Below are 15,525 nucleotides of genomic sequence, written 5' to 3'. Positions count from 1 at the left end.
AGATTTCCACTGTACTGGAAAAAAAAAAAAAAAAATGAAGGCCTGCTGTGGTCTTGGTTGCTGTCATACTGCTTTATAGTTTTATCCTTGAGTTATTACTGAATGCTGTGCAGCTGCATCACATGTCCTGATGTCCAAATGTTTGTAACACCTGTTTGTACATACAAAGCAAATACTTCTTAGAACCTAAATAAAAAGAAAATACACTTTTTTTTTGCCTCGTTTGTGTCGTGAGATTTACATGCAATATGTTTCCTGGCCAAGAGGGGGCGTGAGCGACCGAAAAATCTTTATAGGATGCGTTCGTTTTTAAAGCCTGCTGTTTAGGACGGAGACCGGTGTACTGAAAAGAAGAAGCCCCGCTCATGCGGGCTGTGCTGACAACAAGGAGCAGACCTTAAGTCCCGTGCAGTTGTACTATAGGCCTTGCTTTCTATTATTTGATAGCATACTTAGAATAACGTAACGCATCCGACGAGAGAAAAATATAAAGGGTGAAAATAAGCGTTATTTTAACTTAACCCATTTTGGTAGCTACGGGCTACGTAAAGGACACGAAGGGTTTGCTAGTAACATTAGCTTGTTTGAGCGTAAGCGCTAGCTAACTAGCAAGCTAACTCCTCGCATTTCCTGAAGAAAAGCGATTTAAGGGGAAAAAACAATGGATGTTCTAGAAACGCCGTACGATGATGAGGTCGTTTCTGAATATATTGATTGTACGGTAGGTTACCTTCCTCTTCTTCATGAAGTCTGTTCACAAATGTGCGTCATTCAGCCGATTTGGGCCATATTAAAATACGAAATGGGGACTGATAATCACGAAATTGGGGCAAAATATAACGAAATAGAGCAGAGTGAACCAGACTGACTTCAAATAATTACTTTTATTTGTTTACCTTTTGTTTTATGTGAGATACGCTCAGTACATGTAGTAGGGGTAGTTGCGCCATCTGGTGTTCGAGAGATGAAACTTCAGTTAATGGATTAGTCTGGTCCAGTTCGCTACGTTTTGTTATCAGTCCCCATTTCGCTCATTCTTTTAAAAGTAATTAATTGAAACATACTTAATCATAATTGGAGTTAGTCATGGTCAGTCTGCTCCATTTCGTTACGTTTTACCCCCGTTTCATTATCAGTCCCCATTTCGCTAAAAATAATAAAGGTAATTAATTGAATCATATTTGGAGTCAGTCTGGGTCAATCTGCCCTATTTTGTTACTTTTTACCCCCATTTCATGATTGTTAAGCTCCATTTTGTCCATTTTGTATTTTAGTATAGCCAGCGGATTTGTCAGTGTTTGTGCTCGTACCTTGGTAATGTTTTTTGTTTCTCTATCCCATCAGATCTGCAATAAATCCATAAGGGGTCAGGCCTTGTACAAAATACACGTGACGACAGTGGGACACACAAAGGTACAAAAGCACAGTTTCTTATTTCAGATACTGACTTTGAGGATTGGCCATAGTATCAGTTTATACTCCCGAAACTATAACTGAAGGGAGTTTATCATTGTGGACTCAGGCTGCTGCTTTTAGAAAGCCAGTCACCTAAACTGCAAAACAAAATCCATACTTTTTCATCTAAAGTTAGATTGAGCCATTACTCTCTCAGGATCAGACACTTTGCCCTTTAGTGTCTTCATGCCTTAATGACCCTGCACCCAAAAATAGAAATAAAATGTTTTTAGTGTAATATGTCCCCATCACAGCTAATTATACCTGGAGTTTAAGTAATTGTGAGCTGACTTTGAGCGCCACCTACAGTATATTCGGCTCCCTTAACTCGCCACACAGTTGGTCCTAAAATTGTAAAAATTTGCTTTTATATATTTGTTTTACTAAAGAAAATGAGTTGGCGCAATAAGGACATCCAAAATGACATGTTGCCAAAGTTCTTTTCAAAGTTTTTTGTTTGTTTGTAACCTTATGTGACGTCTCAATTAATGCACTCTACTGGCAAGGGCACACAGGGGAAAAAAGCCCTCTGTCAGCCCCTTAAAAATTGCTCTCAATCTCTTCAGGTTTTGAGAAAGAGCTCTGAAACCCCCATGCCAACACAATGACAGTTAAGTGAAATTCTGATTGAGGCATTCAGAAAATATTTGTAATGCAGCAGTAATGCTAATTAACCTAATTAAAGTGTGGCCCCATATTCATTGAATGATCCAGAGAAAATGGGTGTAGTTTCTTGAAAGTGTTTTTTAAGAATATTTTCAACAATGAGAGCACCACATTTAGCAGTGGAGGCAGTCGTTGGATCAGTATGTGAAAACCTTAAAATCCATAGAATACCATTATGGGTCACTGAGAAAATTTGTGTTTAGGTGAACTGAAGCTTTAATATGCAGATTTTGCATTTCAGTCAATCATATGCCATCTTCAGGGTCAGTAATTGGAAAGTGAGCAAATGTGATATTGCCTTTCTCTGTCAAAACGTTAATCTCTTAACCAGTTGCATATTGGACAACAACTTTGCTGATCCTGAGCACTCTAGTGTCTCTAGTATTGCAAGTTGTTCACAACATGAACCTTGAATTCCTGTCATAACTAAAGTGCTCAGCCATTTTTTTTTTTAAACAGCTACAAGTAGCTAGAGGTGATGATTGCTTAACATTTTTCTAACCATCTTGAAGACTTTGTTGCAGTCAATTTGGACAGGCATTAACTTTGCAGGGTACATTTCACACGGTGGCGCAAGTGTTTGGGACTGTTGCTTTCAAACAAGAAGGTTCACAGCTCAAGGACACCCATGTCCCGTTCTCCATAAACATCTGGAGTTGCATCCAGCATAAAATCTGTGCCAGATCTCCATACTGAATCAGCTGCGATGACTGTGATCACAACAGGAGAAGCCAAAAGAAAGTGGTACTGCTTTGAAGAGTACATCTTTTGGTTTTGTGACCTGTCAGACCTGATTTATGCTTTGCTTATGTTGTCACATCAGTGTAAGTGGAACTTCGTGATCAAAACTCTGACAAGAACAGCAGCTTTTGTGTTTTCAAAAGCCATGCTGTGAACCTGCGGTTAGAGAAACTTTCCTGCGTCACAAAATTCTTTTTGCCCATTTTAGCAGTCTCTTGTTGCATCTGTCTTGGACCAAATCAATGAAGTGTTGTGAAATCAAAGTGGTTGCTGATGTGTTTCTGCATAGCAACCAATAATAATGGAAAACATTTTAGTAAATTGAATCAAGTTTAATTACACTGACTTGAGTGCTTTATCTGGTCGTGTGTGTGTGTGTGTGTGTGTGTGTGTGTGTGTGTGTGTGTGTGTGTGTGTGTGTGTGTGTGTGTGTGTGTGTGTGTGTGTGTGTGTGTGTGTGTGTGTGTGTGTGTGTGTGTTTTTTATCATTTTTATCATGGAAGATCACTTTGCTTGCAATAAAGTCATTTTGCTGCAGCATGGAACCATATTTCTTGGGATATTTTCCTTTGTCAGTATGTATTTTCAGTGTCACAGGGAGAATATCTTTCAAGCACTCTTTGTCAGATGCAATTTTCTATATTGGCCCCATATGGGGAAAATCAATTTTCCCTGCCACTCCCTTTGACGGTCTTTCAGCTTAGACCTTCTGAAACAACCTTCTCATTTGGCCTTGGTGAAAACATAACCATCAGCAGTTCCTGGAAAATGCCCATGTAAGCATGTCAACATTCTTTGGTGGCTGAAGCCAGTCGTGAAGCTCAGAAGGCTCTTGGTGAAACTTTCTCATAACGAAGACTGGGTGAGATGACAAACATCATAATTTGGGCTCATAACGTATTTTGTGGGAAACTTTGAGCTTGAATGACAGAATCAATACTGACAGTGAACACCTCACCTTTACTTGGATGATTATGGCCTGGTGACACAGAGGGCTCTGCCTGAAGAAGAGGCTGTGAAGATTGGACAACCACTTCAGATTCTTGTTCATTGGTCCATTTCTTCAGATGTTTTGGAGATCAGCGGATGTCACTTGTATGTCCAGCTAGAGATACCCCAAATTGAATTTGGTCCTTCCCATAGGATGTTCCTTGGCCCTCACTTGTGAGGGCAGCATATTTATATGTAACCACTTAACGTTAGGTTCACATGCACGCAAATTAATTTCTATATGTTAATTTTATTTCATATTATGTGCAGAAGACTGGTAAGTATATGCATTTTGGGGGGAAAAGTCTGGACCTTCTTATTCAAGCTTTAGTTTGTGTCTAAAAAAAAAAAAAAAAAGTTTCCATGATTATAACCCTTTCCCTGTTTGTAGTAGCAGTGAATTGTAAGCACTGTTCTGTTTACCCAGACTAAATTTTTACTGCTTTCCTTTTCACTCCTGGCAGAAAGAGGAATCCATGATTGCTCGGGGTAAGTAGATTTCAGCTTCACTTTGATCCGATCCGTTTGGGCCAATCCTGGCCCAGAGTATTTTTGCTGTCTATTCTGACTGGTGATTCAGTCTGCAAGGTAGGTAATAAAGGTTACTGGAACTGTGTCCTAGTTTTAAGGGACAGTATATTTGTGTGGTGGGGTTTTTTGAGGGGTCCATTTGTGGTTTTGCTCTTATCGGAACAGCTATGGATCTTTCCCATCAAAGGAATCTTCATTTCTGTGACACTAATGTGGAAAATGTCATCAACCATTTAAAATTATGTAGATTAACTTGAAATTCTCTTCTTGGGTTATGTTGGACATTTATTCAACATACTTTGTTTGAAAGAAGTCACTGGTAGCCAACATGATTGAAAATCAGGAACACTGGTTGCCAGACTTGTTGCTTCCCAATATCTGATGCACAAGAACATCGGATACTGAAACTGTCTCCAGCCATCCCAAATACTAGAGCTCATATTTAGCACTAATTGTCTCAAATCTGACGGTGTGAGAGTAGGTTCACGTCCAGTCCTCAGATTTTCCATGAACTAGTTTAATGATTTTATCATTTTCCTGGCAGACTGGTTGACTACTAGTAGGTCATGTGGAGTCATAGGCGGTGACTCTTGTTTTTCACCTGAGCAAAGTGTCGCCAGAGAACCTTCGTGTTTCAAATAGATTTTTTTTTTTTTTTTTTTTTTGGGGTAGGGCTTCTTGTTGGTGCAGTTATGCTGTACTAAACGCAAATGGTCTCCTGTGGTTATTGACGGTGACTTCGATGTTCGTATTTTGTCCTAAAGGCGGATTCTGTACCATATATTTTTCAGCAACTTTTATTTCACAAAGCAGCACTGAAAATTGTGTCCTGCGAATTGATATACAGTAAGTAGACCGCAACTTCAGACCTGAAATGCATAAAGTGGAACAGCAGAGACCACGGGGCTGTTTCTACACCTATGCGACCTGGGCAGGTCACCTACAGTTCCACCTGCTGAAAGGATGTCGAGGAACAGGGATCTGTTTATTTATGTATTGATTAATTTGCATTGTGATATACCTCTGTGGTTAAAACTCTTGCCTCATAACAAGAAGGCCTAGAAATCCATTACAGCTCGGGTCCTTCTGTGTGGAGTTTATGTTCTTCCCATGTCCACTTTCTTCCACTGTCAAAATGTGCACATTAGGTTTGTGTTACTCCCTGCGGCCCCTGACTGAATCAAACGTTGGATCGCATTGCTGCTACTTGTATAGCAGCAAGAAAGACTTGAACTTTTGTTCCCTTGCAGAGGTATTTGCATCGCTGGACACGTCTGTTCAGGTACCTCATTACTCCAAAAACTCTTATCAAGCATCAAAGATTGTGGACCTATACAGATGCACATCTGATGGCAGAGCCCAAACAGTCATTGAAAGCCTGGATCATAGTCTTGCTCTTTAACAATCTTAGTCTTGATCCTAGACTATCAGAAATTAATTACTCGAACTCTTCATTCAGCTTCTCCAGTGCTGCATTCAGGATTCCACAAAGATCATGACATCATCCATGAAGTTAATGTTGGTAAACTTTCCTCACCAACAAAGACACCTAAGGCAGGGACTTTGGGGAAAAAAATTGATATGGGCGGCAAGAAAGCACTGCTGACATTTGTGCTTGCATTGAAAGAGTACTTGCAGAGATAAGATGCGGTTGAGTGTCGACTCCTTTTGGCGTGATGCCACATCGCTCCACTCATTGAGAGGCAAGTAATGGACTGAATTGTGTTTTTAAAAATGATCCTTTCAAGTACATTTGCTGGCACAAAGAGTAGTATAACAATTCTGTAAGTTGTTGAAATCCAGGTGATCACTCTCTTCTTTCCAGAGAGAGACAACAAGTACTTTCCTCCAGTTAGCAGAGATACCACTGATCTCCCAGGATGAAATGGCCTGTTTTGCAACACCAAGCAAATGGTGTTTTCACCTCCTTGGAGGAGCTGAGCTCCAATACCACAGTTCCCTCAAGCTTTCCACACCCTCAGTTGTTTGACCACCTTTGCAATGTCACTACTATTTGGTGGTTTGAAACTCCCTGGCGGATCAGCCACCAAAACCTTAGCGTTGACTAAGTAACCGGGACAATGCAACAGAGCCATTAGACTGAGCCTCACCCAAGGTGACAGTGGGATTGGACAGTTGATTTGGAGCAGTGTAGAGTGTAATAACCTAATGATTCCTAAAAAGTGAGTTGAGCTCACAAAAGATCTGTTTGCATGATAATTATGTGCAGTGACAGTTTTCTTTACTACCGATCACCTTGATAAGCAATTTGACCAAATTTCTTCATTTTGACTTGAAGCAACGGCATGTCCATATTGTGTAGCATTGCAAAAGTGTTTATATACAACCCCTGGCAATAATTATGGAATCACCGGCCTCGGAGGATGTTCATTCAGTTGTTTAATTTTGTAGAACAAAAGCAGATCACAGACATGACACAAAACTAAAGTCATTTCAAATGGCAACTTTCTGGCTTTAAGAAACACTATAAGAAATCAGGAAAAATAATTGTGGCAGTCAGTAACGGTTACTTTTTTAGACCAAGCAGAGGGAAAAAAATATGGACTCACTCAATTCTGAGGAATAAATTATGGAATCACCCTGTAAATTTTCATCCCCAAAACTAACACCTGCATCAAATCAGATCTGCTCGTTAGTCTGCATCTAAAAAGGAGTGATCACACCTTGGAGAGCTGTTGCACCAAGTGGACTGACATGAATCATGGTTCCAACACGAGAGATGTCAATTGAAACAAAGGAGAGGATTATCAAACTCTTAAAAGAGGGTAAATCATCACGCAATGTTGCAAAAGATGTTGGTTGTACACAGTCAGCTGTGTCTAAACTCTGGCCCAAATACAAACAACATGGGAAGGTTGTTAAAGGCAAACATACTGGTAGACCAAGGAAGACATCAAAGCGTCAAGACAGAAAACTTAAATCGAAAATGCACAACAAAACAAATGAGGAACGAATGGGAGGAAACCGGAGTCAACGTCTGTGACCGAACTGTAAGAAACCGCCTAAAGGAAATGGGATTTACATACAGAAAAGCTAAACGAAAGCCATCATTAACACCTAAACAGAAAAAAACAAGGTTACAATGGGCTAAGGAAAAGCAATCGTGGACTGTGGATGACTGGATGAAAGTCATATTCAGTGATGAATCTCGAATCTACATTGGGCAAGGTGATGATGCTGGAACTTTTGTTTGGTGCCGTTCCAATGAGATTTATAAAGATGACTGCCTGAAGAGAACATGTAAATTTCCAGTCATTAAATTTCCACAGTCATTGATGATATGGGGCTGCATGTCAGGTAAAGGCACTGGGGAGATGGCTGTCATTAAATCATCAATAAATGCACAAGTTTACGTTGATATTTTGCACACTTTTCTTATCCCATCAATTTTTCAAGATGATAATGCATCTTTCCATAAAGCAAAAACTGTGAAAACATTCCTTGCAAAAAGACACATAGGGTCAATGTCATGGCCTGCAAATAGTCCGGATCTTAATCCAATTGAAAATCTTTGGTGGAAGTTGAAGAAAATGGTCCATGACAAGGCTCCAACCTGCAAAGCTGATCTGGCAACAGCAATCAGAGAAAGTTGGAGCCAGATTGATGAAGAGTACTGTTTGTCACTCATTAAGTCCATGCCTCAGAGACTGCAAGTTGTTATAAAAGCCAGAGGTGGTGCAACACAATACTAGTGATGTGTTGGAGCGTTCTTTTGTTTTTCATGATTCCATAATTTTTTCCTCAGAATTGAGTGATTCCATTTTTTTTTTTTCCCTCTGCTTGGTCTAAAAAGGTAACTGTTACTGACTGCCACAATTTTTTTTCCTGATTTCTTATAGTGTTTCTTAAAGCCAGAAAGTTGCCATTTGAAATGACTTTAGTTTTGTGTCATGTCTGTGATCTGCTTTTTTTCTACAAAATTAAACTGAATGAACATCCTCCGAGGCCGGTGATTCCATAATTTTTGCCAGGGGTTGTGTGTGTGTGTGTGTGTGTATATGTGTATATATATATATATATATATATATATATATATATATATATATATATATATATATATATATATACACTGCGCCCCCCCCCCCCCCCCCCCCCAAAAAAAATTCTAACTTGTTTTATTTTGGGTTTGTAAGGGCACGCCATCCAAAGACATGATGTTCCACTGTTTGATGAAATTAAGGAGTATATACGTTACCTGAAGATTGATGAGCCCATAATTGGTGAGTGACTTGAAAGTGTTTGTATGCACATGGGTGTACATACATAATTTTTCATACACTTGGGCTAAAAAAAACCCTTTGAAACTTGGTTTTCTCCAACTGTACATATGTCATTTCATCAAAAATATGTGTTAAGTCAGAATGTTTACTTTAATACCATGAAAAATTATTTAAAAACGTTTCAAGGTTTCTCATCTGGGATGGATTGGCGTGGCAGGTCTAGGGTCGGGCACACAATGCAACAGCAGATCCTCCACTGTAACGTGATCAGAGTGATGTGAGTTTGGACATGAATTCTGGAAGAAAAACAGCTAAATCATTTCAATATCACAGCCACCATGCACGCAATGATTGGGGATATGTGCTGTAATTTGTATGAATAAAGTTGATTTTTATAAAGCGCAAAATGAATTTCTTGTCAGCTGATGTCCAGTGACTTTGTTAGAAACTTTTGTGCGTGTTCAAATCTGAATAGATCAGGCGGAGAGATTTGTCTTATACTTCTGGGATGAAAAACCATTCTCTCTCTCAAAGCGCTGGACGCTCACATCTATGGTTTTCCAAAGACATTTTTAAGCTTTTTGTTTTTTCTTTAAAACTCTGTGTGGCTGTGTATGTCTTTGCTAAAAACAGCTGATCGACGAAGTGTTATTAATAAATGTTTGTGCTTTTTTCTTTCCATCCAAATGCACCTAAAGTCTCTTTCTGAGGACGACATGATGTAAAAAAAAAAAAAAAAAAAAAAAAAAAACAGTGATAAAACTCTTAGCTGTCAATCTGGTCATGTTTCCTGCATACATAAATTATATCCATACTTCTGCTGAGACAACAAACCAGTGTTGAATCCACACGGGAAGGGGGCTTGGATTGGGGGGGTGGGGACAGCTCCCCACAACAGCCCTAGATTAAAGGTCCACTTTTGAAGACATTACTACTACCAATACTGCTTATAATAATAATAATAATAATAATAATAATTTCAACACCTAAAATGTTTAGGAGTTTAAGTGTTAAGGATTTAATGGTTACATTTAGAAACAGTGTTGGTTAGAAATAAGTTTTACTGTTACAGTGTTGTCCACAGCTGAATATCAGGTCAGGAAAGAGGTTTTTATTTTTTATAAAACAAGTATTTATGTTCGTTGAAGTCAAGAAAGGATGACTATAAAATGATTATTGGCTAAACAGGTTATCATTTTCATGTTGATGGGGCGCGGGGTTTGGCAGCTGCTGAAAGTAACTGATAAACTAGTAATCTAACTTAGTTACTTTTAAAATTGAGTAATCACTAATTGGATTACTTTTTCAAAGTAAATGTGGCAACACTGCTTAACATCCATTGATAAAATGGACTGCATGCTGTTGGGGACAACTGAGTTGAAGTGTTTGGCCAAGCTGTATCTAACGTATGCCCTGGACTTCATGTTCCACATTGTGGAATCTTTAACATTGTTGTGCTCGTATTTTCTAGGTTTGAGCTTCTTGAGAGAAGTGCCCCGTGAATTGACAGACCTACAGCCAGGCCCACGATACCTTTGCACGCTATGTGATATGGATGCAAACATGCCTCATATGATCCAGCATGTGATTGGAAGGAAACATAGGCAGAAATATATGGTAAAGGACCCCCCCCCCCCCCCCCCCCCCAAAAAAAAAACAAAACAACAAAAAACTTAATTGCTGTTCTGTGAGACAAGTGAGTCTGTTTTTGGTTGTTTTAATGTAGCAATTGAAGCGGCCAGACTTGGTGAACTGGGATAAAACAAATATGAGTAGCCAACCAGGAAAAAGCATACGGGCCAGAGCAGAGATAATAGAAAGGCAGGATGGGCAAGGAATTCCAAAGGTGAGACATCCGCTGCATCTAATACAGCGTCCTCCAAAAGTATTGCAACACTTGGTATTTAACACGTTTTAATTTGTTTATGCTACAACCCCAATTCCAATGAAGTTGGGACATTGTGTAAAATGTAAATAAAAATGGAATACAATGATTTGCAAATCCACTTCAACCTATATTCAATTGAATACACCACAAAGACAAGATATTTAATGTTCAAACTGATAAACATTATTGTTTTTGTGCAAACTTTTGCTCATTTTAAAATGGATGCCTGCAACACATTTCAAAGAAGTTGGGACGGGGCAACAAAAGACTGGGAACATTGATGAATGCTCAAAGAACACCTGTTTGGAAACAGGTGAGTGTCATAATTGGGTATAAAAGGCGCATCCCCAAAAGATTCAGCCGTTAACAACCAAAGATGGGGTGAGAACCACTTTGTGAACAACTGCGTGAAAATGTAGTCGAACAGTTTAAGAACAATGTTTCTCAACGTTCAGTTGCAAGGAATTTAGGGATTCCATCATCTACAGTCCATAATATAATCAGAAGATTCAGAGAATCTGGAGAACTTTCTACACATAAGCGGCAAGGCTGAAAACCAACGTTAAATGCCCGTGACCTTCGATCCCTCAGGCGGCACTGCATTAAAAACTAACATCAATGTGTAAAGGATCTTACCACGTGGGCTCAGGAACACTTCAGAAAACCATTGTTAGTTAAGACAGTTCGTCGCTACATCTACAAGTGCAAGGTAAAACTCTACCATGCAAAGCAAAAGCCATACATCAACAACATCCAGAAACGCCGCCGCCTTCTCTGGGCTGAGCTCATTTGAAATGGGCAGACGCAAAGTGGATAAGTGTGCTGTGGCCTGATGAGGCCACATTTCAAATTGTTTTTGGAAATCATGGACATCGTGTCCTCTAGACAAAAGAGGAAAAAGACCATCCAGATTGTTAACAGCACAAAGTTCAAAAGCCAGCATCTGTGATGGTATGGGGGTGTGTTAGTGCCCATGGCATGGGCAACTTACACATCTGTGGCACCATCAATGCTGAAAGGTACATCCAGGTTTTGAAGCAGTACATGCTGCCATCCAAGCAATGTCTTTTTCAGGGACATTCCTGCTTATTTCAGCAAGCTAATGCCAAGCCACATTCTGCACGTGTTACAACAGCGTGGCTTCGTAGTAAAAGAGTGCAGGTACTAGACTGGCCTGCCTGCAGTCCAGACCTGTCGCCCATTGAAAATGTGTGGCGCATTATGAAGTGCAAAATACGACAACGGAGACCCCAGACTGTTGAACGACTGAAGTTGTACATCGAGCAACAATGGGAAAGAATTCCACCTACAAATCTTCAACAAGTAGTGTCCTCAGTTCCCAAAAGCTTATTGAGTGTTGTTAGGAGGAAATGTGATGTAACACAGTGGTAAACATACCACTGTCCTAGCTTTTTTGAAACATGTTGCAGGCATCCATTTCAAAATGAGCAAATATTTGCACACAAATAAAGTTTATCAGTTTGAACATTAAATATCTTGTCTTTGTGGTGTATTCAATTGAATATAGGTTGAAGAGGATTTGCAAATCATTGTATTCTGTTTTTATTTACATTTTACACAATGTCCCAACTTCATTGGATTTGGGGTTGTATGTCAAATACAAAAAAAAAATAAATCAAAAAATAAAAATTTCTAAAATTGTCTTCCTTAAACTCCAACTGAAAGCAAGTCTCTACAACGTGATATGTATTGATTAAAAATATAAAGCCAAGATGATGGGTTGCATAAATAATGTAACACATTGGTATAATCAGTTTTATTCCCAGTTTTCTTTAGACAGGTCAGGGGGTGGATACATGAACATTTCCAAGTCACTGAATATGTCTTGGACTTTTACATCAATTATGAGTAAATACAAATAGTATGGCACTCTATGGTAAATCTGTGGAGTAGACGGTTCTCAAAAACTGAGTGACTGTGCAAGAAGAAGCGTGAGGAAAGGCACCAAGAGAACCCAGAAGAATTTACAGGCTCCCATGCATTTTATATCCCCAGTTATACAGGTTCATGATGAAGTGGTATGGAGGATCATAACATCAAATCTAGGCTTCCATCTCAGATGTACCTTCTGGGAAATTGTAGCTGAACCTTCCTTGATTGTAGCTGATTCTTTACCTTGATTTTAAGAAAATCCTCCTCTATACCACTTACAAAATACAAAACATGCACTATGCACAATTTCTCCAAGCACAGTCAGAGAAGCCTATAATTTCTTGTAGGTTGTTTGGGTGTCTTGGTGGCTTTCATCACTCTTCTCCTTTTGAAATGGCATAAACAAATTAAAATGTGTGAAATACCAAGTGTTTCAATACTTTTGGAGGGCACTGTTTATGAACAAACTCATATGTAAGGTTTTTTTTTCTTAAACTGTTTTGTGTATTTCAGCCAATGAAGAAAAACAGGACAGAAGGATATTCAGATATCACAAAAGGTACCTTTTTGTATACATCCAATTCTATGTATACCCAAATCAAAGACTTTATTCTCTTTTGTATCTTGAAGTTGTAGAACCTTCCCTTTATTAAAAAAGACAAAAAGAAACTGCCATACAAACTAACAAGCTGTTAAACCAACATGAGCTACTTTAAGGGTGGCATCATATACTTACTTCAGGGAAAATTGTGGAGATGGAACTAAATCAGTTAATAAGAGAAAAATGATGAGTCAGACATAATAATGTATAATTTTCATATGGGACTGTGTATATACTGATTTTATTTTCATTATCAGCTTTCATTCGTTTTGCCTTTGTTGAGGAAGTACACAGTGTTAATCTATGCCGATGACTTTCCCAAAGTCATTCCAGTCCTTGGTTGGAACAATTTGAGTATTCATTGTTGAAAAATTGTCTATTGGAATGAGTGAGAGACAACAAAACACTTGTCATGGCTGCAAGATCACAATCTACACACTGATTTCACTCAAAAATTAATTATTTATTCTGCCATATTTGCTTACTTACACTGAACAAATATAAATGCAACACTTTTGTTTTTGCTCTCGTTTTTCATGAGCTGAAAAGATCTAAAGCATTTTATATATACACAAAGGACCCATTTCTCTCAAATATTGTTCCTTAATCTTTGTCAGTGAGCATTTCTCCTTTGCCGAGATAATCCATCCCACCTCACAGGTGTGGCATATCAAGATGCCAATTAGACGGCATGATTATTGCACAGGTGTGCCTTAGGCTGACCACAATAAAAGGCCACTCTGAAATGTTCCGTTTTATCACACAGCACAATGCCACAGATGTCACAGGTTTTGAGGGAGCGTGCACTTGGTATGCTGCTTGCAGGAATGTCCACCAGAGCTGTTTCCCATGAATTGAACATTCAGTTCTCTACCATAAGCTGTCTCCAAAGGTGTTTCAGAGAATTTGTCAGTACATCAAACTGGCCTCACAAATGCAGACCACGTGTAACCACATCAGCCCAGGACCACCACATCCAGCATGTTTACCTCCAAGATGGTCTGAGACCAGCCACCCGGACAGCTGCTGCAACAGTCGATTTGACGAACCAAAGAATTTCTGCACAAACTGTCAGAAATCGGCTCAGGGAAGCTCATCTGCGTACTCGTCATCTTCATTAGGGTCTTGACCTGACTGCAGTTCGTTGTCGTAACTGACTTGAGTGGGTGAATGCTCACATTCGATGGCGTCTGGCTACTGATCACGCTATGTGAAGGAGATTTGTTGCACTGCATGAGACAAATGGTGGTCACACCAGATACTGACTAGTTTTCTGAACCCACCACCACTACCAAATAGAGCAAAACTGAGCATTTCAGAGTGGCCTTTTATTGTGGTCAGCCTAAGGCACACCTGTGCAATAATCATGCTATCTAATCAGCATCTTGATATGCCACACCTGTGAGGTTGAATGGATTATCTCAGCAAAGAAGTGCTCATTGATTGACAGATTTGTGAACAATACGAGGTCTGTTAGAAAAGTATCTGACCTTTTTGTTTTTTTACAAAAACCATATGGATTTGAATCACGTGTGATTGCATCAGCCAAGCTTGAACCTTCGTGCGCATGCGTGAGTTTTTTTTCACGCCTGTTGGTTGCGTCATTCGCCTGTGAGCCGGCTTTGTGTGAGCAGTGGTCCACCCCACTCATCTGATTTTTATTGCGAATAAATGTCTGAACGATTTGGAGCTTTGCTGCATCAATTTTTTCTAGAAACTGTGAGAGACCTCCATGTGGTAACCATTCGGAAAATTCAAATGCTTTGAGGGACGATTTTATGGGGATTACACAGATTAAGGAGTGCTCCAGCCGGTTTAAAGACCGCCCACAGCTGCTGAGAGCGCGCCGTGCTCCGAGCGCCGATCGACAGGCTCAAACCCCGCTGAAACAACCAGATCATTTCCAACGTGAAGGCTTTGTTGATCCAGGACATCATCTGACTTACACAAAAATGGCGGGAGACGTGGACATCAGTACTTTTTCGGCACATTCCACTGTTACAGGAGTTTTTTTCATGGAAAGAAAAGCGGACGGATGCGCCACCGTGCCGTTCATGGCGCGACACAAAACCACCTCCGTGTTGGTCTCACAGGATGGCTTTGAGATGGCTTTCAGACGACTGTTGGTGGGTTTTCAGTCGTGTGACTAACCGAGAAATTGTGGATGAGCCTGGACATGCCAGAACATGTCCTGTGAGGCTTCATCACGGCGTTGCTTTGCGCCATGCGGCTCCACCGCGACGCGTGGAATTCCTCCGCACGTCTGTCTCAATGTGCCGAAAAAGTGCTGATGTCCACGTCTTCCGCAATTCCTGTGCTAGTCAGAGGACGTCCCGGATAAAACACAGCTTCCAGTTTGGAAATGAACGGCACATTCCACTGTTTACAGGAGTTTTTGTCATGGAAAGAGGAGCGGAGGAATTCCGCGCGTCGCGGCTGCGCCGCATGGCACAAAGCAACGCTGTGATGAAGCTTCACAGGACATGTTCTGGCATGTCCAGGCTCATCCACAATTTCTC

General features: G+C 40.0%; 1 protein-coding gene across 6 annotated transcripts in view; it reads left to right on the top strand.

Annotated features, from left to right (window-relative positions):
* The first annotated feature begins 394 nt into the window (after window positions 1-394).
* The window catches only part of si:ch211-13c6.2 (uncharacterized protein LOC100000125 homolog), a 53,861-nt gene continuing 38,730 nt past the window's right edge, over window positions 395-15,525 (top strand). For 2 of the 6 annotated variants that reach the window (XM_034160919.1, XM_034160918.1), the window contains exons 1-7: window positions 395-721; window positions 1,345-1,413; window positions 4,317-4,341; window positions 8,538-8,624; window positions 10,096-10,241; window positions 10,351-10,470; window positions 12,919-12,964. In XM_034160919.1, coding sequence (XP_034016810.1) covers window positions 662-721; window positions 1,345-1,413; window positions 4,317-4,341; window positions 8,538-8,624; window positions 10,096-10,241; window positions 10,351-10,470; window positions 12,919-12,964 — 553 coding nt within the window. In that variant the 5' untranslated portion in view covers window positions 395-661. Of the gene's footprint in view, window positions 722-1,344; window positions 1,414-4,095; window positions 4,342-8,537; window positions 8,625-10,095; window positions 10,242-10,350; window positions 10,471-12,918; window positions 12,968-15,525 lie in introns of those variants that run through there. The other 4 variants (XM_034160917.1, XM_034160916.1, XM_034160921.1 and 1 more) reach the window with 3 other exon arrangements.

This window comes from Thalassophryne amazonica, chromosome 20 (genome assembly GCF_902500255.1).
Source record: "Thalassophryne amazonica chromosome 20, fThaAma1.1, whole genome shotgun sequence".
Lineage (NCBI taxonomy): Eukaryota > Metazoa > Chordata > Actinopteri > Batrachoidiformes > Batrachoididae > Thalassophryne > Thalassophryne amazonica.
The sequence above is the reverse complement of the archived record's forward strand: the minus strand, read 5'-3'. Positions and strand labels throughout refer to the sequence as shown.